A 24,048-nucleotide genomic window follows, 5' to 3' on the forward strand; every position below is an offset into this window, starting at 1 on the left:
CAAAACAAAACTAAAATTCTATTAAATATTTATTAACTTCTAACTATCTATACAGTCATATTACAAATAGTTACGTTTAAAAATTTTTCAGTGATAAACATGTGAACTAGAGAAAACAGTCTTTGTATATTAAATTTTAATCCCTTTGCTACACAAACTAGTCGACATTTTCTTCTAGCAGTTTTGTATCGAGGCATCAAAATTCAACAACCAAACTTCAAAAACATTTTCCTCATATTTTTTTTTAAACCAAAATTGTATCGAAACATTTTAAAAACTACTGTAAGGATCACTAACAATATTAAACGCTAAAGTGCGTGTGTTCGAATTCAAACTTTTTTTTGTAGTGGAAATCGCGGCGCTACCGATAAATATGACGTCACAACATCCTCCTATACACAATCTTAAATACCGTTGCATATAATATATTAATGTTAAATTAACAGAAGACTGCCTTTAATAATTAAAAAATATACAAATAAAGGCAAGACGCTATCGAAACTACATTTTTCTACTGGGGTTTATTGAAGTAGTTCGACGCATTTGGGTACCGTTCTGGTGTGAAATCCTCGTTGTTTTGCAAAGTAGACTGCACACTTGTACGCAATAATTCGCGATACGCTGATTGAATGTTTATATCTGCAGCTGCGGCTTGAGACACTACATCTATTGGAGCTACTGATTCTAAAGATGATGATGTTACAGCTCTTCTTACACTTTCTACACATATTAAAAAAAATTATTCAACTCAATTCTTTCTTAACTCTTTTTATGGCGACTTAATTTTACCTTGAATAACCTGAGGAAGACTTCCTTGTGGTTTAGCTGACGTTACAATTTTACGTCGTTTACTTGGCATACCAGAAAGGTATGCATCGCTAAATGCGGGTTGAGGGTTTTGTCTGCGTTGTCTTTGTGTATCACGTACAATTATAGGTACCCATTCCTTAAGAAAAAAATGATTTGATTATTAAAAAAATAAGAAATGTTTATTAAAATTACCGCTGGAACTTGATCATGCCAAGCTTCAGATCCAATATCAACTGGTGGTAAAGGTTCTCCATCTTCTTGAAGGTTAATAGCGTTTGTTGCCAAATCAGTTGATGAACCACTTGCTTCATGTACATCTAAATCCATAGCCTAAAATGATTAATAATGATTAATTAATATTGACGGTAGTTTTAAAAAATTACCTCTTCCACTGAGTTAATATTATTTCCAAGTCCCGTTGTAGGTAGAGAGTCAATTTGCCTAACGATGTATGGTTGAAGTACACTTTCTGGGATATCAAGGTTAGCTATACTTCTTCGTAACTTATCTCGTATCCACATCTCTAAATCACGAGACATTCCATGCATATGTCTCCTCTGCAACATGCCACAAAATCAGAATAATTAAAATAATATTGAGAAAATCAAAAATTTACCACCATATTTTGTAGGACATCTTCAACTCCCGGGATACCGTTGGCGCTTGCATAAACGATCAGAGCGAAAAATTGTCTTATCGTAATTTTACATTGTTCAACTAAAAGACGTAATGAATTCGGGTTACGCGATGCTGTCAAAGAAATTATATTTGGCAATCGGTTTCTGAACAACATCGTTGTCGAACGTACAATATCTATGTTATTTCTTACTTGCAAGTTACCCTACAAAATTAAAATAAGAATTAGAAAAAGTTAATCATTTTATATATCCTTTACTATGGGAAATGCGAATAACTCATCGATTTCTATACAGATATTCAAGGTTCGTTGAGTTAACATACTGTACAAGATTATCCTATGAACGTATCTCCTGCAAAGGCCTTGCTGTGACGTCATTGGCAGAATTGTCATTTCTATGTTTTTATTTATACAGTGAATAGACAACCTAAGCCTTGACGTCACAGAGATGGGCGGAGCTTATACTGACTCCAAACATTTTCGTTGCTAATTGTGTTGCTAACGGTAAATCACCATATGCAATTTTCCATTAGTGTTAAAATAAAATAAACTAAGTGATGACATTTCAAATGACATTTTTTGGCGATTTATCTTAGCAACGAAATTGTTTGGAGTCATTATAACCTCCGCCCATCTCTGTGACGTCAAAGCTTAGGTTGTCTATTCTATTTCCATAGAAACCAGGGCGTACCTATTTACTTTGTACCACACAACATGTCAATATAATTTGACATTACAGTAAAACCTCGATATAACGGAACAATACGAGGAACGCAGTGTCCGTTATAGTTCAATAAAAATATACAATGATTTAGCGTTGAATAACAAATAAAACTAGACTAACACTAGCACTAGAACTAGAAACATTGCGTTTAGCAGTACCTCTCTTTAAGACGGCTGGTACGTGATAGGTTGCGCTAGTTAACTCTGAAATTCGTCTTCTAGTCTTCAGACGCACAGCTAAACCCGAATCTTTTTAGTTCTAGGGTTAGTTCTAGTTTTAATTGTTATGCAGAGAAAGACCAAGAACTAGAATGGTTGGAGTTTAGCCGTCTTAAGAGACATATGGCTAAACCCAAATGATTCTAGTTCTAGGTCTAATGTTAGTTCTAGTAACAGTGCAAGTATAAAACTAGAACTGACACTATACCTAGAACAAGAATTATTCGGGTTTAGCCGTCTTTAGAGACGTGTGACTAAACCCAAATGATTCTAGTTGTAGGTATAGTGTTAGTTCTACATAATAACAATGCTAGTGTAAAACTAGAACAAATAGTAGACCTAGAACTAGAATTATTCGAGTTTAGTCGTCTTTAGAGACGTGAGGATAAACCCAAATGATTCTAGTTCGACTATAGTCAAAGATTAAAGAGTAAACAAGATGCGACGCTAAAGTGAGAAACTCTAGAATTTAAATGTCCTGACAATAACAAACCTAACCTACAAATGTGACAACTACAAGATGAGATGTTAGAATGAGATACTCTACTTTTTTAAAAAGATAGAAGACATTCCAATTTAATGTCCTGACAATAACAAACCATTCCAATTTAAAGGTCCATAGCGTTCAAGGTCATAAGAAATGGCAGCCAACATCAAAGGTGCCGACACGAAGCGTCGCATCTTGTTTACTCTTTAATCTTTGGTATAGTGTTAGTTCTACATAATAACAATGCTAGTGTAAAACTAGAACAAACAGTAGACCTAGAACTAGAATTATTCGGGTTTAGCCGTCTTTAGAGACGTGCGGATAAACTTAAATGATTCTAGTTTGAGTTATAGTTAAAGATTAAAGAGTAAACAAGATGCGACGCTAAAGTGAGAAACTCTAGTTTTGAAAAGAGATAGAAGACATTCCAATTTAAATGTCCTTACAATAACAAACCTACCCTACAAATGTGACAGTTGGTATATTCCAACCTTTGATTATATATAATATGGATTGAGCTAACTGAATATATCTACTAACAAAAATGTTGCTCAAGGTGAATAGACGCAGATGGAAAGCGATAATGTGAAAGTGTAACAAAGATAGATATATTATATGTCAGTACGCTTCTATGTCTATCTCGGTTCGATCACCTTGCGCAAGCTATCTCTCTCGTTGGGTCAATCCATATTATATATAATCAAAGATTCCAACCTATACAAGATGAGATGTTAGAATGAGAAACTCTACTTTTTAAAACAGATAGAAGACATTCCAATTTAATGTCCTGACAATAACAAACCATTCCAATTTAAAGGTCCATAGCGTTCAAGGTCATAAGAAATGGCAGCCAACATCAAAGGTTTAAGTTTTAGATTTGATTTTATCTCATGACAAATTGTAACGTGTTAACTATAAGATTTTGTTTCGATAGTTTCTTGGTGAGGTTTTGTTGTTTGAATGTTTACTTTCAACAGGTGTGTTGTTCTGTGATGATTTACATTTTTTTAAGGACTTGACGTTTTGACTGATGATGAAGTAATACTTTGAAACCGGTTTCAATAAATATTTAAACAGCAAGTACAAGAAGTATTTTAATTATTTCTAATTAATCACCATCTTAAATTTTAAAACATCAAAGGTGCCGACACGAAGTGTCGCATCTTGTTTACTCTTTAATCTAGGGTATAGTGTTAATTCTATATAATAACAGTGCTGGTGTAAAACTAGAAGTAACACTAGACCTAGAACCAGAAACATTGGGGTTTAGCTGTGCGTCTCTTAAGACGGAAACTCAGTTATCATAAGGACCTCACTTTTTCCAAGCAAAACTACCGTCTGTATTATTAAGCTATGTTGCATTTTATGTGGGGCAAGTGCATAGTAGTTTCATAACTATGGTTACTACATTCATATATTGCGAGTTATATGAAATTCTTGGTATATACAGAGTGATTCAAAAAACCGCTAACAGACTTCTAGGGCAGGTAATACATTAAAAATTAAGATGAATAGTCTTAATATAGATGGGCTCGCAAATGCCACCTTAACGAGATATTGGGCGTCAAAGAAGAATAAGGAGATCCTGAACTTGGCGGGTAGAAGAAACGTGTGTCGAATCACAAGGTGGACAATTTCTACAACTACTCTGATTTTTTACATTATTTCCAATTATAACCATTACGTTTTCACAAAATAAATTTATTGTTTACGTTATTTCATTCTGACAAAATTAGTTGAAATGTAAATTACTCAAAAACTGTTGCCTTATTCAAAGTTTTGTAAGAGATCAATTGCCCATCTCACAAAATTAGCAGTGGCATAGAAAATATTTTAAAAAAAACAGGCATATTACCGACCCGCTATATCTCGTTAAGGAGGCATTTGCGAGCCCATGTGTATTAAGACTATTCATCTTAATTTTTCATGTATTACCTGCTCTAGAAGTCTGTCAGCGGTTTTTTGAATCATCCTGTATAAACCAACATAACTCATTATTTCTTGAGTTTAGTAACACTTATTTAGTGTTTAATTAATTATTAATACAAATGTTATTATTATATTTATATTATAATATTATTTTTCCTCCAATGACGTCACGTTTCCTACCTCACCCCATCAACATCAATTTGTTCAAGCTGGATAACATATTATATGCATAAATTGACATGTGACGATTTTTCGGCAACACACACATACGCTACGTATGATTGGATGCCTATCTTTTCAATAAAAAAAACAAGTACAGAATTTAGGAATGAGTTAATCGCGTTTCACGTAAAAAGACTATAAAAAATTTACCAAGTCATTTATAAATGGTTGCATTTCATTAACCAATCTATTAACGGCACGATCAATAGAAGCTGTATTTGCAGTTCCATCCATAACACGATTTAAGAAAAAGCGGCGAATGTTACCGCGAATTCTCATCAAAGGTTCTAAATGGTTCACATTTAATTGTATCATATCCCTATAAATAATAAAACCACATTAAGTCATAATCTAATTAATTTTCAATTACATACCCAACAGTTAGATTTCTTGAAAATAAAACAATCAGATCGCTAAACAAACTTTCGCCCTCAACATACGTCTCGTCAAAATCAGGTTGTAATTGTTGTAAAATCTGCGAAATTGTCGGCCCTTGGCGTTGTGTTGCCGCTCTAACATCAGATAAATTCTACAAGAAATTAATTAGAAAAAAATTAATTAACTAAATCCATATTCATACATTAACCATATTTTGTAATTGTGGAGTAAACGGAACCGCAAATAAAGGTGGAACACCTTCTGGAAGTCCTTGCCCTTGTTGACCATTTCCTCCATTTGCATTATTCGCAGCGGCAGATTGTTGCGGGGCGGATTGTTGTGATGTTTGTGGGGGTCTATGTTGTTGTCTATAAGCGGTTCTAAACGAATTCACGATACCCTGTACGATATTGTAAATAGGACTGAGTTGATTTGGATTCAATTGTGGCAATCCTTGAATTCCGGGCCCCATTTGTGGCCCCCCTTCCGCCCTGGTATTATTATTTTGATTACCACCCATTGCAACAACATTCCTCGCTTGCATTCGTGGTCTTCGCGTAGGAACATGATGCGAATTACACGGTAAGAAAGGATCAAATCCCCCTTGAAGGGCGTGTTGAGCTAAATGAACGTGAGGACGAGCCGTTGATCGTGTGTGAGTAGCCGTGGTTGGATTGGTTTGAGTATTCCCTCGTGCTTGAGAATTTTGTCCGGTTTGTGGCGGTTGGGCGTTTACTGAAGAAGTAGTAGCATTTTGATTGTTTGATGTTTGAGTTGACGATTCAGGTGTGGTGGTGGTTGCTGGTGATGCAGAAGAAGAAGGCGGGGTTGTTGTTGAAGCTGTTGTTGGTGGGGCGCTATTATTATTGGTTGGTTGATTGTTTGATCGGTTTATTAATTGTCCGGCCATTTGCATTATTGATTGAAGAAATTCTGGTGGTGATGTATTTAAAGCACCTCTAAACACTAAAATATCAAATTAAAAATAAATTGCAAAAATAATTAAACAAAACTTACTATCTCCAGCTTGATTAGATCTTAATAAAGTAGTTTCCAATGAATCAATTGTGATACTCTCAGGGGTCACCTCCATATAAAAATCGAAATTAGGATTATTAAATTGAGATCCCGGCATAGAAGCCCCATTTTGTTGCCCTGAAGCGGTTGATGTACTACTTGTTCCGGTTGTGGTCGCGTTAGTATTGCTATTTGAGGTTGCTGCTGCTGTGGATGGAGTTCCGTTTGACCCTCCAGGAACAGCTGGAGTCGCAGGCGCCTGAGCGGGGTTTGTAGGAACAGGTTGGAATCCGCGGATATCCCTAATTTCAAATGGAAACGATTGGACGCGGAGTGATCCGGGAAGGAAAGGAAATTCCATCATTCTTGGTTCAATATGTAAAGGAGCACCACCCATGTTGTGTTCAGGTAATTGACCAGAATTTGTTGGTGGACTTGTAGAACTAGGGGTTGCCGTTGTATTTGTGGACACTGACGTGTTACTAGTTGAGTTTTGAACATTCCCTGAATTATTTGGTGGGGGTACGTCTTGGGAAATATTAATTTGTGCCTAAGATATAAATTCAATATTAAAAAAACTTGAAAATAAATAAGAAAGTACCTCTACTTGTATGGGAAAACCAGTTTGAACAACAGCCGAATGTTGAATAAGTATCGGCCGACACAAAAGCGGACGAGGTGGGGGAGTGCGCACCCTGACGATGATATCACTGAGCGAATGATAAGCGTGTCCCAAAAAGTGAAGGACCTCCGAAACCCGATTGATCGTGACTTGTGTTTTTCTAACGTCCTGTAATAATAATCGACATGAGGAATGACTTTAATAATCGATCAGCCTTTTTCTGGGAGGACAAATGTAAGATGTATAAACCGAACGGCTTACAAAACCACATCTGACACAACAGAATCGAGCCGAAAAATTCTCACTTCAGTTGCGATAGTTGGATCGTTCCTCATAAAGTTTTGATACTGCTCAAGAAACGGTGCTAAACGTAATTGAAGTCTCGATAAAGTTTCCAATAAATCAGCCATTTCCGTAGTTCGAGAAGCATTTCTAAAAAAAAAATCAATAAATGTTTATATCAACATCTTAAAACATGATTTTATTACTCTGCTAATCCATTTCCTGAATTAGTAGTTGAAGATCCCGCTCCTCTTTCCGATGCACCTTGATCTCCTGAAGTGCGAGGAACAGCTCCACTACTACCTTCCCCGCTTCCTTCAATATTTGCGGCTTCAGCAACTTCCGCGGCAAGATTTTCTGTTGATGTTGAGATGGGAGAGGCCCCATCAGGTGTGGATGATGCAGAGTGCATTGGTGGAGTATCAATATCAATGCTATTTTGTGAAGTGGAATCGGTTCCTTCATTTCTAGCAAATCCAGAGCCTTGATTTGTAACATTTCTGTTGAGATAAAATCAATATTATTTTAATATTGATTATGAATTTTATTTTGTTTTATTCAAACAAAATTGATAAAAACATAAGCTAGTAATTTTGCACTGATTACGTTGGTAATAAATAACCTTAGATGAAAAATAACTCATTAAATGGTTTTTCCACCAGGAATTTCATAATCTGTTTTATTTTATTTATATTTTTCAGAAGCGCGGTTTTTTCTGATATAGTATTAGTTTTCCGATCCAGGTTCATCGTGAAATATAGCAATAATAAGAAACTTCGGGTTGAGAATGATGAATATTACTTATTATTACTTACATTGGCTTCATTATTCACAGCAGAGTGATCTGTTTTAATCCAAACACTAAGAAGTACTGTATTGAAACGGGAGAAGACCAGAGATAATATAAAATTCTTACATACTGCAATAAAAAAAGATCTAACACCCAAGTCATTTATAATAAAGGTTCCTAAACCCTTCCTACAACAGAAAGATCAATTCGAGAAGAGGTTAATAAAGAAAAAACTTCGTGGCCATTATAAAAAACGTACATTCTTTGGTTCAATATTAAAATTTCTTCTTCGAATTTTTTAAGAGCATCTACAATATTTGGAGTATGAAGAATTGTATGAAAGATTTAAAGAGGAAGCTGTTTATAAAACAAGGAAGAATAAAGAAACTAAGAAAAAGAAACTGGAAACACTAGGAAAAATGAAAAAAGGTAATGAAAAGTTTAAAAACTCTTGGTATAATAACAATAACAACTTTCAAAATTCTAATAATGTGAAATGAATGAAATCAATAATAATTGTAATCTTACTAAGAATAACGTTACTTGTAAAAATACTTTCATATTAGGAAAATGGATAAATTTAACCATAATTTAAAAGTGAGAATAAATGTAAGAGATCTTGATTAAATTATATTTGCTCCTAAATTTACTAATATGAGTGGTGTTCGGTTCAATGATATAGAGACTAACATCCTAACTCTAACCATAAACTAAATTTACTATTCAATATAAGACCCACAGACATAGCTATAAAAATGGAAGCCCACTCTTTATATTATAAAGAACATAAATTTATTTTATCTACGACTGCTTGGATAAGTCATTACCGCACTCATTTGAGGTGATTTGAGTTACGTAATGAAGTTCATTACCGCACTGGTTTCATTACGTAACGCATTTTTAGCCTAATCAGAACAGACTTAATTTATTAACGAAACGAGCAACAATAAAAAAGAAAAAGTGCTATCTACTTACAGAGAAACAATAGTATTTATTATAAACATTAATTGTTATGTTTTTACATTTCGAAACACTTATTCCAGATGAGTAAACATGTTGTTGAAACTGACAATTCAAAATTCGAACCTTTACACGACTCGGTCTACGACCTCGTCGTGCAAGTCTTCACACTCGTACCGTAATTATGTTTCTAGCCCACTTGTAATATAAATAACTATTACAAAACCCCTCCTCCTTTGGATAATATACAGATAAAGCGTTTGAAAGATAAAATTAAACAACAAAACCTCACAATCACGTTGGGTGATAAAAATGCTGGTGGTTTGGTCGTTCTTGATGAAATTACATATACAGAGCGTTCAACAATGATTGTAAGGTGTTCGAATTTGGCGCGCTTGACTTTTAGTAACATTTAAGAAACAACGTATTTAAATAAGTATTTTTAACAACATATTTTTTAACGCTGGTGTTTTCGACGTATTTTTAACAATCAGTGGCGTGGTATGCTTTAATTGCTTTCGAGTTAACAAGTTTCAACAATGTTATAACAAAATGTGAATAAATATCAATTGATTTCATATTGATGTTTTATAATTATGATTGATAAGTTTTAAACATAAATCTCTTAACCTCATAAATTATTTAATGCCTTCGGAATTTTTTCTATGATACGCCTATGCTTATTAGTTTTCTCATACCAGCCTTAAAAATGAAACGCAAAAGCGGGAAATTCAAACACTTAACAATCATTAATAAAACAATGGAATTTTTCAAAACCAATATTTTTAAAATCAAATCTAATTCCACCATGAAATATATTAACGTGTTGAGAAATTTTATCAAAAATAATTCAGAACTACTAAAGCCATTCAATATTTACAACACCTCAGTTATAAACCCATTAATCCCTACAATGAAGAGTTTAATTAAGTTACACAAAACAGAAAAAAGCATTAGACCCATCATTGGTAACAACAATATCCCAACATTCAGAGTCGCTAAAATTCTTCAAAAGTACCCTCTTACAATTTTAAAAGACAAAAGACACTTAATACGAAAGTATTCAAGCTTTTTCCGACCTTCTCAAGTCGGTTTGTAATCAGAATTTCTTTCTTTTTAACAATCTATCTTCTCAAATGAAGGGCGGGCTCCCGAGAGGTTCTCCCATATTCGGTATTTTGGCTGACATTTACGTTAACGATTATGAAACTAAAATTTTCACTGATAAGCACAATTTGTTCAATAAAGACATTAAGTTCTACTGTACATACGTTGATGACATCCTGATTGTTTACGAAGATAACAGAGCAAAATTTCACGTACTTAGTAACCTAAATAATAATTTATGCGTCTTGAACTTCACCACCGAACTCGAATCCCAATTAAAACTTAATTTCTTGGATTTAGAAATAAGAAAAAACAACCTAACTAACAAACTCGAGTTTAACATCTTTAGAAAACATACATGTTTGCTTCATTTAGATTTCTTTTTAATAGATTATTAAATCTCACATTAAACATTAATGATTACATAATAGAAGTAAAAAAAATTCTAAAAATTGGTTTTAACAATGGTTATAATATGAGCTAAATGGAAAATATCTATTTTAATATCTATAACAGACAAGATTCAATTACACTCATTACAAAAGTCAACATTGTTTCATTACTTTACCTTTTCACCTCTCTCTAATGGAATTGAAAAGAAACTTAAACAAAATAAACATCAACTTAGCCTTCATATCTAATAGCAAATTAGGTCAGTTGTTAGTTAACCCCAACCACAAATTGACAATCTTGAATAAAGTGGACTCTATAAAATCACCTGTAAGAATTGTACTAAATTGTATATAGGACAAATATGGCGTAATTTAAAAACCAGAGCCAAAGAACATTTATCTAACAATTCATGTATAGTTCATTTTTTTCTATAATACTTGTCAAATTGTTGTAAAGTTGGCAAAATTAACAGGGAGTTTTGTTTTATCATGTTTTGAAATAGATATGTCACACTGACGTTTGAGCTTTCATTATTCAAAAAGAAAAGGTTCATAAAAAATGTTGTGGGGTGTTTATTTGCCATTTATTTACCTAGAAAAGATGTTTTGTTCTATTTAATTACTTTGTAGCAAGTTTTTACAATAAATACGTACTTCGCTAAATTCGTATTTATCTAAAAATTTATTAGTAGGTATTTTAACTATTTAGTTACTGAAAATGTTACTAAAAATGAGGAAAACTAGTTAAATTTTATAAGGGTCCTAGATTATTCCAACAGAAACCCTCAAAAATTTACATTGACAAGTATTATAGAAAAAAAACGAACTATACTTTTTGTAAACATTTAAAAACTGAAAACTACAAAGTTAAGGTCAATCGACTAGAAAGACCGTCTTTAAAAAAATCGATAATCTAAATTAAATTAGACGGATTAGTAATGTTTTCACGTTCCTAAAATTGTTTAATTTCTGCAATAATTAATGTAAAAGTTTAAAATTCCCCACTCCCGACTCCAGATAATGTTTTAAGTAAGAAGAAAGAAATCACAGACGTTACGTTCTCTCCCGTTTTCTTCTAGCGTATAAGATTCGTAGCATTGTCTCTCTCCAGGAATTTTATTGATTTTGACGTACTTTGGAGTTCGCGCCCTGTACTTTCAAACTTTATTATTTTCTTTTGGAAAAACTAAGTCTCACAATCAAAAATTAAAAAATATAGGGTCAATCAATTTTTAAAAACTTTCGAATAAGCCAATAAAAAAAAATACTTAAAATCCCTATTCTAACATAAATAATATTTATATAATAAAAAGAATAAACAAATCTATGGAACTAGACCTTATTGAAGAGTTTCAGATTTTGAAGCATAAAAGACACAAAGATGGCCTGATTCTTAACAGACATTACAGACTTTAACAATAACAGATATTTTATGAGATTTATGACTTCAGATATATAACCAGTTTTATTAGTTTTCTCTCGAACTGGTTGTCATGACATTGAGTTGTGAGTGCTTCTAACCTTTTATTGAGTTTTACTTTTGAATTTAACAACATAACAATTTAATACATTCCAGTTTTGAAGGTTTTTTTAAAAGTTTTGTTTGAACAATGTTGTATATTTTTTAAATAGAATAGTTTTTGATTTCATATAATATTTTTTGAAGAAACAAGTAAGTTCACGCCATTTTGTTCTTGTTTCATTTTGGTTATATTCTTTATCCTTAACTATTGTTACTTAATTTAATTTATATATTTCTTACAGTTTTTGATAACCCCCCCAATCCCACTTAGAAAACCTGATTTTTTTCCACTTAGTGTGGATTTGATTTGAGAAGAATGATGATATTATCGACCTCCCAAATAAGTCACTTTCATGCACTGTCTTTAGTAAATTCTTGACAGTAATTATATTTTAATGTTTTTTTATGTGTTCTATTAATAAAATGTTTTTCCGTTTTTTTCGTTCAATGCAGTCCTGCCTGATGAGATAAATTATCTCAAAACATATGTAGCATCAATACCAAAAATAAATAAATAATTTTCATCATAATTTCATTGTCATTAACTACACTTAGTTAAAGTTATTGTAGGTATCCAAAACACAAATAGTAGATAATAAATAATAAACTTCATAATTAAAAAGTCTTAATTACATTTTAAAATCCATGATAGATTTCATAATATCCAACAAAAACATCCACCCTTAAAAAGTAACAGATGTGAGTAGAAAATTAAGAAAAGAAAGATACCCTCAATAGCACAATATAGCTCTAACAACAAAAATTAGCACAAAAAATGTAAAAAGCAATGAAAATGACATAGACAAAGCATACAATTAAGTATAATAAGAGTGGCTGAATAAGAAAAGGGAATGAGAAAGATTGCTAAAATGAAAGATTGAACATAAAACCCTCTCACTATAAAAAAAAACTTACACTGGTCTAGTAAATGCAAAAGAACTCTCAACAGCTGCCATAATATCATCCATTGGATTGGTTGGAACAATAACGCGAGCTTCTAAAACAGGAGTTACTTCCTCTTGGGGTTCCTCAGAAGGTGGTTGCTCATTACCTCGTAATTGAGGATTTTCAAGTAAATTTAACACCGCTTCAGCACGTCGAAACATCCTATAAGAATATTATTAACATTTTAAAAATTAAAAAGAAAATTAATTCCACCTTTTAGCAACATTTAATCTACTCGCAGCCAAGCTATGAGTAGGTGGAGGTGGAACAATTCCTTGTGATTCCATAAGATTTGTAGGAAACGCCATAGATCCAACGTACATCCCATGTTCAAGACCACGAACATTTCTACGTTGTGGTTGTGGTGATGCAGTTCGTGTCGGGCCTTGACCGCTTGTTGGAGGGGCTCTTTGCACGAGATGAACCACTTTTCCATTAACATCTATTAAGATTTAGAAAAAGATAAAAAGATTTATAAAGAATTAAAATTAAAAATTTTTTTTTATTACCATATTCGCTTAATTTAATTTCATCCTTTAAAACTCTACCACAATAAATAATACGCTGTGTATCAGCTGGAATGTTAATTTTTTCAGCAATTTTCTCCTTGAACTGGGCCACAGTAATCTAAAAAATTGACGCAAAATCAATAATATAACCTCCATCAAAACCACATTTAAACTCACATCATCCTCAACAGAAAACGAATGATTCTGAGAATCCAAAGTCTTCACAGTTAGCTCAATCATCTAAAAGTAAATAAAAATTGTAATGAAAAATCGTTAAAAAACATCTAGAACGTTCCACCTAACCCCATTTATGAGTAACAACCGTATAGGATCACTTAATTGTTTCAAAATTGGAGGCGACTAATTCGGTATGTACTTACGTTTTTATGATGCAGCAGATTTTATTATTCACTAAACACATTCAATAATTCGTCTACGAAACTAAGAAATCGTCCTTAATTGCCCAGAGAGCAAGGTAAATAATGTGTCGGGAACGATTCGAAGCAAATCACACCTAAGCAACTCAAAATGGCCTACAGTTGTCAAAACTCAGGACTACCAAAACACTAAAATTAAAATTTTATTCATAATTCCGACGAAGATAACGTAAAATATTTAATAATCAATTCAATTTTATATATTATGATGAATAATTTAAGTGGGATTAATCAAATTACGTAATTAAATAATTTAAAAAATATCCATAATTGGAATTTAAAAATGAATTTTTTTACTGTCAAATATTTCAGTGGCGTCAGAGTGAGAAAGTTAAAACAAAAATGTCACCAAAACCTAAATTGATTGTGTTTGATTTAGGTACAAAAATTTAATTCGATGTGGATAAATTAGATTGTAAAGAGGAGTATTTATTGTTTTAGATTATACCTTATGGCCATTTTGGGTTGACACACATGTTACACCACCATTTCACAAAGGGTATGAATGTTTTGTTACGTTTTAACGTATTCAGTATTACCAACCGAAACGAAAAGGCACATGGCTTTTTTAAATTATTGGTAACACTGAGCTTAGTTAATTTAAATTTAAACTTTTATTTCTGTTATAGAAATGGTAAAATTTTCGATAAATACAATAATAAGATAAAATGTTATCCTGAAGTACCGAATATACTTCAAAAATTACATAAAGAGGGGTACCAAATAGGAGTTGCTTCTCGAACCGGTGAAATTGATGGTGCTCAACAACTCATTTCGTTGTTTGATTGGAAAGATTATTTTGGATATAAAGAGATATATCCGGGAAGTAAAGTAACTCATTTTAGGAGAATCAAATCAAAATCGGGGTTATCTTATGATGATATGATCTTTTTTGATGATGAGTATAGGAATATTGATGATTTAACTAAAGAGGGTGTGTTATCAATTTTTGTGAGAGATGGAGTTTCTTGGAAGGTTATTAATGAAGGATTAGAAGAGTATGCTAAGAAATATAATAAGGAGAATTAATTAATTATGTCGTTATGATTTAATAAAGTTATTATTTCAATTATTGTAATAAAACGTTCTTTAATTTATATTTTACAACATTTATGATCTGCCAGTTGCTCAATTTATTTCGTTTGTAGAAATAACACTAGAACTAGAATCATTTGGGTTTAGCCATACGTCTCTTAGGACGGCTAAACCCGAAATGATTCTAGTTCTTGATCTAGCGCTGCATAACAAAACTAGAACTAACATTCTAGTTCTAGGTCTAGTGTTAGTTCTAGTTTTACACTAGCACTGTTATTATGTAGAACTAACACTATACCTACCTAGAACTAGAATCATTTGGGTTTAGCCGCACGTCTTTAAAGACGGCTAAACCCGAATGATTTTACTTCTAGGTATAGTGTTGTTCTAATTTTACACTTGCACTGTTATTATGTAGAACTAACACTATACCTAGAACTAGAATCATTTGGGTTTAGCCGCACGTCTCTATAGACGGCTAAACCCGAATGATTCTAGTTCGTGATCTAGCGCTGCATAACAATTAAAACTATTCCCAAAACTCTCGGGACGGAGCTATAAGTTTTGAACGAGTGAAGAAAAATATTTGAAAATTTGGGGATCACTAAAAAGTCATAAAAATTACATGCTTAGATAGTTTAGAACTTCCGTGCAATGTGGAGTTTTTTTAGGGGATGACCCCTATCGAGTATTACCTTATTTTAAAGGTAATGGAAAAAGAAACACAACCCCATAAACCAAAACCCTATACTTTAATTCTTTCAAGAATTATGAGGGGTTGACTACCAAATGGGAAAATGAAGTGTTTTCATATTTTTTTGCACGTTTATTACGATTTTTATAACAAATGTTCCAATTGTCGATCTTCTTTGGTCTCGCAGTGACCCAAACGCTCATAAACCATCAGGAGCTATCTCTAGTGATCTTGGTGGTTTCTTCAAATATAAGATTTTCCAAATTATTTATTGATTCTGGTTTTGTTGCATAAACTTTACTTTTCAGAAACCCCCAACAGAAAAAATCCAGTGGTGTTAGATCAGGAGATCGTGGTGGCCACTCAATTTCACCTGTTTTATCAATTCAACGGTTTGGAAACGTGCTGCTTAAAAAGTCTCGGACTGTGCGACTAAAATGTAAACTACCACCCTCTTGTTGGAGCCACTTCTTGTCAATATCATTAGGGCATACGGCACGTACACTTGGAACCACTTGATTTTCTATTAGTTGCAGATATCTGTCACCGTCCAAATTTTCAATAATAAAAAATGGATCAATTACATTCTCTCCCATACATTACTTTTCTGTGATTTCTGAGTATGATCTCCTTTTATTAAACGTGATTAGAGTTAGTGATTGGAGTGACGAAAATCCGTCACTCCAATCACTAAGGAACCACCACTATCACTAGGGATATGCTCCAGATGGTTCAAAATTCCATTTATGAGCGTTTGGGTCATTGCGAGACCGAAGAAGGTCGACAATTTGAACATTCGTTATAAACATCGTAATAATCGTGCAAAAAAAGATGAAAACATTTTATTTTCCCATTTGGTAGTCAACCCCTCATAATTCTTGAAAGAATTAAGATATCGGGTTTTGGTTTATGGGGTTGTGTTTCTCTTTTAATTACCTTTAAAATAAGGTAAAACTCGACAGGGGTTGCTATTTAAAAATGTAGGGGTGGTCATCCCCTAAAAAAACTCCACATTGCATGGAAGTCCTAAACTATCTAAGAATGTAGTTTTTATGACTCTTTATTGATCCCTAAATTTTCAAATTTTTTTCGTCACTCGTTCAAAACTTATAGCTCCGTCTCGGGAGTTTTGGGAAACTCTATATTATATCCAGGAAGTACATAAAGTAACTCATTTTAGGAGAATCAAATCAAAATCGGGTTTATCTTATGATGATATGATCGTTTTCGATAATGAGTAGGTATAGGAATATTGATGACTTAAAGGGTACAATTTGCAACAACTTTTGTTGTAAAAGTTTTTCTGTATCATGCTCCGTATACCGATTTCTTTTATACTCATCCAATTTTCATATTTTCGAAAAATTCTCAACATCGATGCATCTGGGAGCAAATGTGCTATAAAACATTGTGTTAAGGGTACAATTTGCTACAACTTTTGTTGTAAAAGTTTTTCTGCATCATGCTCCGTATACCGATTTTTTTTATACTCTTCTAATTTTCATATTTTCGAAAAATTCTCTACATTGATGCATCTGCGAGCAAAAGTGCTATAGAGCATTGTGTTAAGGGTACAATTTGCTACAACTTTTGTTGTAAAAGTTTTTCTACATCATGCTTCGGACACCGATTTTTTTTATACTCTTCCAATTTTCATATTTTCGAAAAATTCTCAACACCGATGCATCTGGGAGCAAAAGTGCTATAGAACATTGTGTTAAGGGTACAATTTGCTACAACTTTTGTTGTAAAAATTTTTCTGTATCATGCTCCGGATACCGATTTTTTTTAACACTTCTAATTTTCATATTTTTGAAAAATTCCCTACATTGATGCAACTGGGAGCAAAAGTGCTATAGAGCATTGTGTTAAGGGTACAATTTGTTACAACTTTTGTTGTAAAAGTTTTTCTGTATCATGCTCCGGATACCGTTTTTTTAACACTTCTAATTTTCATATTTTTGAAAAATTCTCTACATTGATGCAACTGGGAGCAAAAGTGCTATAGAGCATTGTGTTAAGGGTACAATTTGCTACAACTTTTGTTGTAAAAGTTTTTCTACATCATGCTTCGGACACCGATTTTTTTTATACTCTTCCAATTTTCATATTTTCGAAAAATTCTCAACACCGATGCATCTGGGAGCAAAAGTGCTATAGAACATTGTGTTAAGGGTACAATTTGCTACAACTTTTGTTGTAAAAGTTTTTCTGCATCATGCTCCGGATACCGATTTTTTTTAACACTTCAAATTTTCATATTTTTGAAAAATTCTCTACATTGATGCAACTGGGAGCAAAAGTGCTATAGAGCATTGTGTTAAGGGTACAATTTGCTACAACTTTGGTCGTAAAAGTTTTTCTGTATCATACTACGTATACCGATCTTTTTAATACTCTTCTAATTTCCATATTTTCGAAAATTTCTCTAGATTGATGCATCTGCGAGCAAAAGTGCTATAGAGCATTGTGTTAAGGGTACAATTTGCTACAACTTTTGTTGTAAAAGTTTTTCTGTATCATGCTCCGTATACTGATTGTTTTTATACTCTTCTAATTTACATATTTTCAAAATATTCTCTACATTGATGCATCTGCGAGCAAAAGTGCTATAAAGCATTGTGTTAAGGGTACAATTTGCTACATCTTTTGTTGTAAAAGTTTTTCTGTCTCATACTCCGGATACCGATTTTTTTAACAGTTCTAATTTTCATATTTTTGAAAAATTCTCTACATTGATGCAACTGGGAGCAAAAGTGCTATGGAACATTGTGTTAAGGGTACAATTTGCTACAACTTTTGTTGTAAAAGTTTTTCTGTATCGTGCTCCGTATACCGACTTTTTTATACTCATCCAATTTTCATATTTTCGAAAAATTCTCAACATCGATGCATCTGGGAGCAAAAGTGCTATAGAACATTGTGTTAAGGGTACAATTTGCTACAACTTTTGTTGTAAAAGTTTTTCTGTATCATACTGCGTATACCGATCTTTTTAATACTCTTCTAATTTCCATATTTTCGAAAAATTCTCTAGATTGATGCATCTGCGAGCAAAAGTGCTATAGAGCATTGTGTTAAGGGTACAATTTGCTACAACTTTTGTTGTAAAAGTTTTTCTGCATCATGCTCCGCATACCGATTTTTTTTATACTCTTCTAATTTTCATATTTTCGAAAAATTTTCTACTTTGATGCATCTGCGAGCAAAAGTGCTATAGAGCATTGTGTTAATGGTACAATTTGCTATAACTTTGGTCGTAAACGTTTTTCTGTATCATACTGCGTATACCGATCTTTTTAATACTCTTCTAATTTCCATATTTTCGAAAAATTCTCTAGATTGATGCATCTGCGAGCAAAAGTGCTATAGAGCATTGTGTTAAGGGTACAATTTGCTACAACTTTTGTTGTAAAAGTTTTTCTGCATCATGCTCCGTATACCGATTTTTTTTATACTCTTCTAATTTTCATATTTTCGAAAAATTCTCTACATTGATGCATCTGCAAGCAAAAGTGCTATAGAGCATTGTGTTAAGGGTACAATTTGCAACAACTTTTGTTGTAAAAGTTTTTCTGTATCATGCTCCGTATACCGATTGTTTTTATACTCTTCTAATTTACATATTTTCAAAATATTCTCTACATTGATGCATCTGCGAGCAAAAGTGCTATAAAGCATTGTGTTAAGGGTACAATTTGCTACATCTTTTGTTGTAAAAGTTTTTCTGTCTCATACTCCGGATACCGATTTTTTTAACACTTCTAATTTTCATATTTTTGAAAAATTCTCTACAGTGATGCAACTGAGAGCAAAAGTGCTATAGAGCATTGTGTTAAAGGTACAATTTGCAACAACTTTTGTTGTAAAAGTTTTTCTGTATCATGCTCCGTATACCGATTTTTTTATACTCTTCTAATTTTCATATTTTCGAAAAATTCTCTATATTGGTGCATTTGCGAGCAAAAGTGCTATAAAGCATTGTGTTAAGGGTACAATTTGCTATAACTTTGGTCGTAAACGTTTTTCTGTATCATACTGCGTATACCGATCTTTTTAATACTCTTCTAATTTCCATATTTTCGAAAAATTCTCTAGATTGATGCATCTGCGAGCAAAAGTGCTATAGAGCATTGTGTTAAGGGTACAATTTGCTACAACTTTTGTTGTAAAAGTTTTTCTGCATCATGCTCCGCATACCGATTTTTTTTATACTCTTCTAATTTTCATATTTTCGAAAAATTTTCTACATTGATGCATCTGCGAGCAAAAGTGCTATAGAGCATTGTGTTAATGGTACAATTTGCTATAACTTTTGTTGTAAAAGTTTTTCTGTATCATGCTCCGGATACCGATTTTTTTTAACACTTCTAATTTTCATATTTTTGAAAAATTCTCTACATTGATGCAACTGGGAGCAAAAGTGCTATAGAGTATTGTGTTAAGGATACAATTTGCTGCAACTTTTGTTGTAAAAGTTTTTCTGTATCATGCTCCGTATACCGATTTTTTTTATACTCTTTTAATTTTCATATTTTCGAAAAATTCTCTACATTGATGCATCTGCGAGCAAAAGTGCTATAGAGCATTGTGTTAAGGGTACAATTTGCTACAACTTTTGTTGTAAAAATTTTTCTGTATCATGCTCCGGATACCGATTTTTTTTATACTCTTCTAATTTTCATATTTTCGAAAAATTCTCTAGATTGATGCATCTGCGAGCAAAAGTGCTATAGAGTATTGTATTAAGGGTACAATTTGCTACAACTTTTGTTGTAAAAGTTTTTCTGTACCATGCTTCGTATACCGATTTTTTTATACTCTTCTAATTGTCACATTTTTGAAAATTTCTCAACATCGATTCATCTGGGAGCAAAAGTGCTATAGAGCATTGTGTTAAGGGTACAATTTGCTACAACTTTTGTTTTAAAAGCTTTTCTGTATCATGCTCCGGATACCGATTTTTTTTATACTCTTCTAATTTTCATATTTTCGAAAAATTCTCTAGATTGATGCATCTGCGAGCAAAAGTGCTATAGAGTATTGTATTAAGGGTACAATTTGCTACAACTTTTGTTGTAAAAGTTTTTCTGTACCATGCTTCGTATACCGATTTTTTTATACTCTTCTAATTGTCACATTTTTGAAAATTTCTCAACATCGATTCATCTGGGAGCAAAAGTGCTATAGAGCATTGTGTTAAGGGTACAATTTGCTACAACTTTTGTTTTAAAAGCTTTTCTGTATCATGCTCCGGATACCGATTTTTTTTATACTCTTCTAATTTTCATATTTTCGAAAAATTCTCTTCATTGATGCAACTGGGAGCAACAATGTTGCAGAGCATTGTGTTAAGGGTACAATTTGCTACAACTTTTGTTGTAAAAGTTTTTCTGTACCATGCTCCTTATACAGATTTTTTTATACTCTTCTAATTATCACATTTTTGAAAATTTCTCAACATCGATGCATCTGGGAGCAAAAGTGCTATAGAACATTGTGTTAAGGGTACAATTTGCTACAACTTTTGTTTTAAAAGCTTTTCTGTATCATGCTCCGGATACCGATTTTTTTTATACTCTTCTAATTTTCATATTTTCGAAAAATTCTCTTCATTGATGCAACTGGGAGCAACAATGTTGCAGAGCATTGTGTTAAGGGTACAATTTGCTACAACTTTTGTTGTAAAAGTTTTTCTGTACCATGCTCCTTATACAGATTTTTTTATACTCTTCTAATTATCACATTTTTGAAAATTTCTCAACATCGATGCATCTGGGAGCAAAAGTGCTATAGAACATTGTGTTAAGGGTACAATTTGCTACAACTTTTGTTTTAAAAGCTTTTCTGTATCATGCTCCGGATACCGATTTTTTTTATACTCTTCTAATTTTCATATTTTCGAAAAATTCTCTTCATTGATGCAACTGGGAGCAACAATGTTGCAGAGCATTGTGTTAAGGGTACAATTTGCTACAACTTTTGTTGTAAAAGTTTTTCTGTACCATGCTCCTTATACAGATTTTTTTATACTCTTCTAATTATCACATTTTTGAAAATTTCTCAACATCGATGCATCTGGGAGCAAAAGTGCTATAGAGCATTGTATTTAAGAGTACAATTTGCTACAACTTTTGTTGTAAAAGTTTTTCGTTATTTTTTTTATACTCTTCTAATTTTCATATTTTCGAAAAATTCTCTTCATTGATGCATCTGCGAGCAAAAATGCTACAGAGCATTGTTAAGGAAAGAGGTTGCGTTATCAATTTTTGTGAAAGACGAAGTTTCTTGGAAGGTTATAAATGAAGGATTAGTAGAGTATGCTAGGAAATATAATAAGGAGAATTAATTACAAATGCAAGTTGCTTATTGAACCAGTGATGCTTGTTTGCTTGAAAAGATTATTTTGGATATAAAGAAATATATTGAGGGAATCAGATTTTTGGAAACTTGTAAATGAAGGAAAATATAATAAAAAAAATTAATAACAAATTTTGTCTTTATAATTTAATAAAGTTATTATTTCAATTATTGTATAAAAGCATTATTTAATTCACATTTTACAACATTTATAATCTGCATTCACAAAATAATTATAAATCTGTACAATAAATACAACTTCACCTCTCGAAAAATACAAATCACAAGTTCTTATTTACGGGACTTCTCATCGGATCGCTATTTAGCACGCAAAGCGGCCTCCTCTATAAAAAATAATACAGCAATATACAGCCTCGAGTGACTAATTTGGGCTTCAAATTGATTGATCCAAAGATAAAGTTTATAATAATACATTTACCATATAAATTGGTATTAAATATAAAGTGTGGACTAGCAAAAAAATTCCCATCATTCAATTAATAAAAAGAAAAACGCAAATGCAACGCATATTTTGATAAAAAAACTATTTTCGATCTAAAACTGAAAACGTTTCTGAACGGTTTCTAAACTAATCAATACCCTGCCTATCCTGAAATTCTATTTAAATGAATTTTTTTTATCAAAAACGTGATTATAACATTTATTTTATTTATTACAAGTTTTTAGAAGGGGTGTTAAATGAATTCCTTTTGCAAGCATTTTTTCTTCAAAGTCGCGATCTTCCTCACAGTGCCTGAAACATGTATAATTTATTAATTACATTAAAACCTAATTTAAAACTAAATAAGAAAGTGTTAATAACGATTAATTCTTTGTGACATTTATATCCTAACATGCCATTAATTTATTAGAACCCAAAACTTATCACAATGAACAAACAGAAATTGCAACACAAGCTTTTTTCCTTATTAAAAAAATAAAAGTTTTTTATTTCAATTTAATTTGTTCTAAAGCACCTCAATCTATCCTCTTCAAGAACCGATATCAATGAGTCTCTTTTTGCAACGATTTCCATCATTTCCTTTATAATACTCCCTTCAATTTCAACTTCTTCCTTCGATTTAGGTTCTGCTATAATCAATAATTAATTAATCTTTAATTTTTAAATGTTTTTATTAATATTTTTACCCCTTTCTAATCTTTCGCGTAAATCGTGTTGCAACCTAGCGTGTCTATCTTCTAATTCTAATTCTTGAGCGCGAATCATCAACTCCTTTTCGTATCGTCCCAAATCTGTTCTTTCCCGCATCAAATCAAACCATTCCTTCAACAAATCCGCTTCGTCTCTCGTCAAATCGTCTGTGTCGTTTGTTTCACCTCTTAAAGCTTTCTCCACCATAACTCCTCTTAATTCCAATTCTCTCGTTTTCACCTCGGTTTCTTCTAGTTTTCTTTGAATTTCTTGCGCCATCCTATGCCTAAGGGTTAGTAGTAGGTGTGTGGTTAGTTAAGGGCGTTAGTTAAAAACCACAAACAACTTAACCGTAATGTTATAGATTTTTTTCTGTTATGAGACAAGTGACCACACTTAATTTTGTTTGTACATAATTATTATTATTTTTGGATATTTACCGTTTTAATTGTGCTTGTCTGGCAGTTTTTCTTCCGCTGCGATTTGGGCGGCGACCAAATGATGATTCTTCGGTTATTCCCGATTGATCCAAAGCGTCGCAGGAACTTAAATCTTTTCGTAAATCTAATTCACCATCAGAACTTTCATCTAAAAGATAAAAATGACATATTTATAGACTTTTGGCATAGATTTAAAGATATACTAAGACTTTTAAGTGTTTCAAAGATACCAGGAAGTAAAAAATGTTTGTTGGTGTCTGTCAAAATTACTCAAATCGATTAAAAACATTCTCAAATTACTTAATAAAGGTGAAAAAAGTTAGATAAGTTAATGTGGAAGCTTTGCAGAAGTTTCAAAAAATTTAGTATATGAGTAAA

General features: G+C 32.4%; 3 protein-coding genes across 18 annotated transcripts in view; 1 reads left to right on the top strand and 2 right to left on the bottom strand.

Moving 5' to 3' along the window:
• Nucleotides 1-16: 16 nt before the first annotated feature.
• On the bottom strand, nt 17-14,521 carry LOC111416916 (large proline-rich protein bag6). Of its 3 annotated transcripts, none has more exons than XM_023049039.2 (18): nt 14,437-14,521; nt 13,932-14,117; nt 13,729-13,791; nt 13,552-13,669; nt 13,256-13,484; nt 13,013-13,204; nt 7,533-7,826; nt 7,350-7,476; nt 7,030-7,212; nt 6,423-6,972; nt 5,608-6,371; nt 5,402-5,556; nt 5,178-5,346; nt 1,427-1,651; nt 1,194-1,367; nt 1,003-1,140; nt 790-946; nt 17-720 (listed from the first exon to the last, which is right to left on the bottom strand). In XM_023049039.2, exons 3-18 carry the CDS (start codon nt 13,789-13,791, stop codon nt 512-514), a joined length of 3,747 nt encoding a protein of 1,248 aa, XP_022904807.2. In that variant the 5' UTR covers nt 13,932-14,117; nt 14,437-14,521; the 3' UTR covers nt 17-511. The 3 variants fall into 3 exon arrangements, with proteins under 3 accessions (XP_022904807.2, XP_022904806.2, XP_022904804.2); XM_023049038.2 differs by having other exon boundaries at nt 1,430-1,651; nt 7,024-7,212; XM_023049036.2 differs by having other exon boundaries at nt 7,024-7,212.
• On the top strand, nt 14,271-15,071 carry LOC111416917 (magnesium-dependent phosphatase 1-like). Its single transcript, XM_023049040.2, has 3 exons — nt 14,271-14,367; nt 14,430-14,487; nt 14,618-15,071. Exons 1-3 carry the CDS (start codon nt 14,331-14,333, stop codon nt 15,015-15,017), a joined length of 495 nt encoding a protein of 164 aa, XP_022904808.1. The 5' UTR covers nt 14,271-14,330; the 3' UTR covers nt 15,018-15,071.
• A 7,127-nt stretch (nt 15,072-22,198) lies between these two features.
• The window catches only part of LOC111416895 (Molecule interacting with CasL), a 105,499-nt gene continuing 103,649 nt past the window's right edge, over nt 22,199-24,048 (bottom strand). For 12 of the 14 annotated variants that reach the window (XM_071194007.1, XM_071194006.1, XM_071194000.1 and 9 more), the window contains 4 exons: nt 23,671-23,818; nt 23,227-23,516; nt 23,055-23,169; nt 22,199-22,831 (listed from right to left, as the gene is read on the bottom strand). In XM_071194007.1, the coding sequence (XP_071050108.1) occupies nt 22,744-22,831; nt 23,055-23,169; nt 23,227-23,516; nt 23,671-23,818 (641 nt within the window). In that variant the 3' untranslated portion in view covers nt 22,199-22,743. The remainder of the gene's footprint in view (nt 22,832-23,054; nt 23,170-23,226; nt 23,517-23,670; nt 23,819-24,048) is intronic. The other 2 variants (XM_071193992.1, XM_071194003.1) reach the window with 2 other exon arrangements.

The sequence above is a fragment of the Onthophagus taurus genome, chromosome 1 (genome assembly GCF_036711975.1).
Source record: "Onthophagus taurus isolate NC chromosome 1, IU_Otau_3.0, whole genome shotgun sequence".
Taxonomy (NCBI): domain Eukaryota; kingdom Metazoa; phylum Arthropoda; class Insecta; order Coleoptera; family Scarabaeidae; genus Onthophagus; species Onthophagus taurus.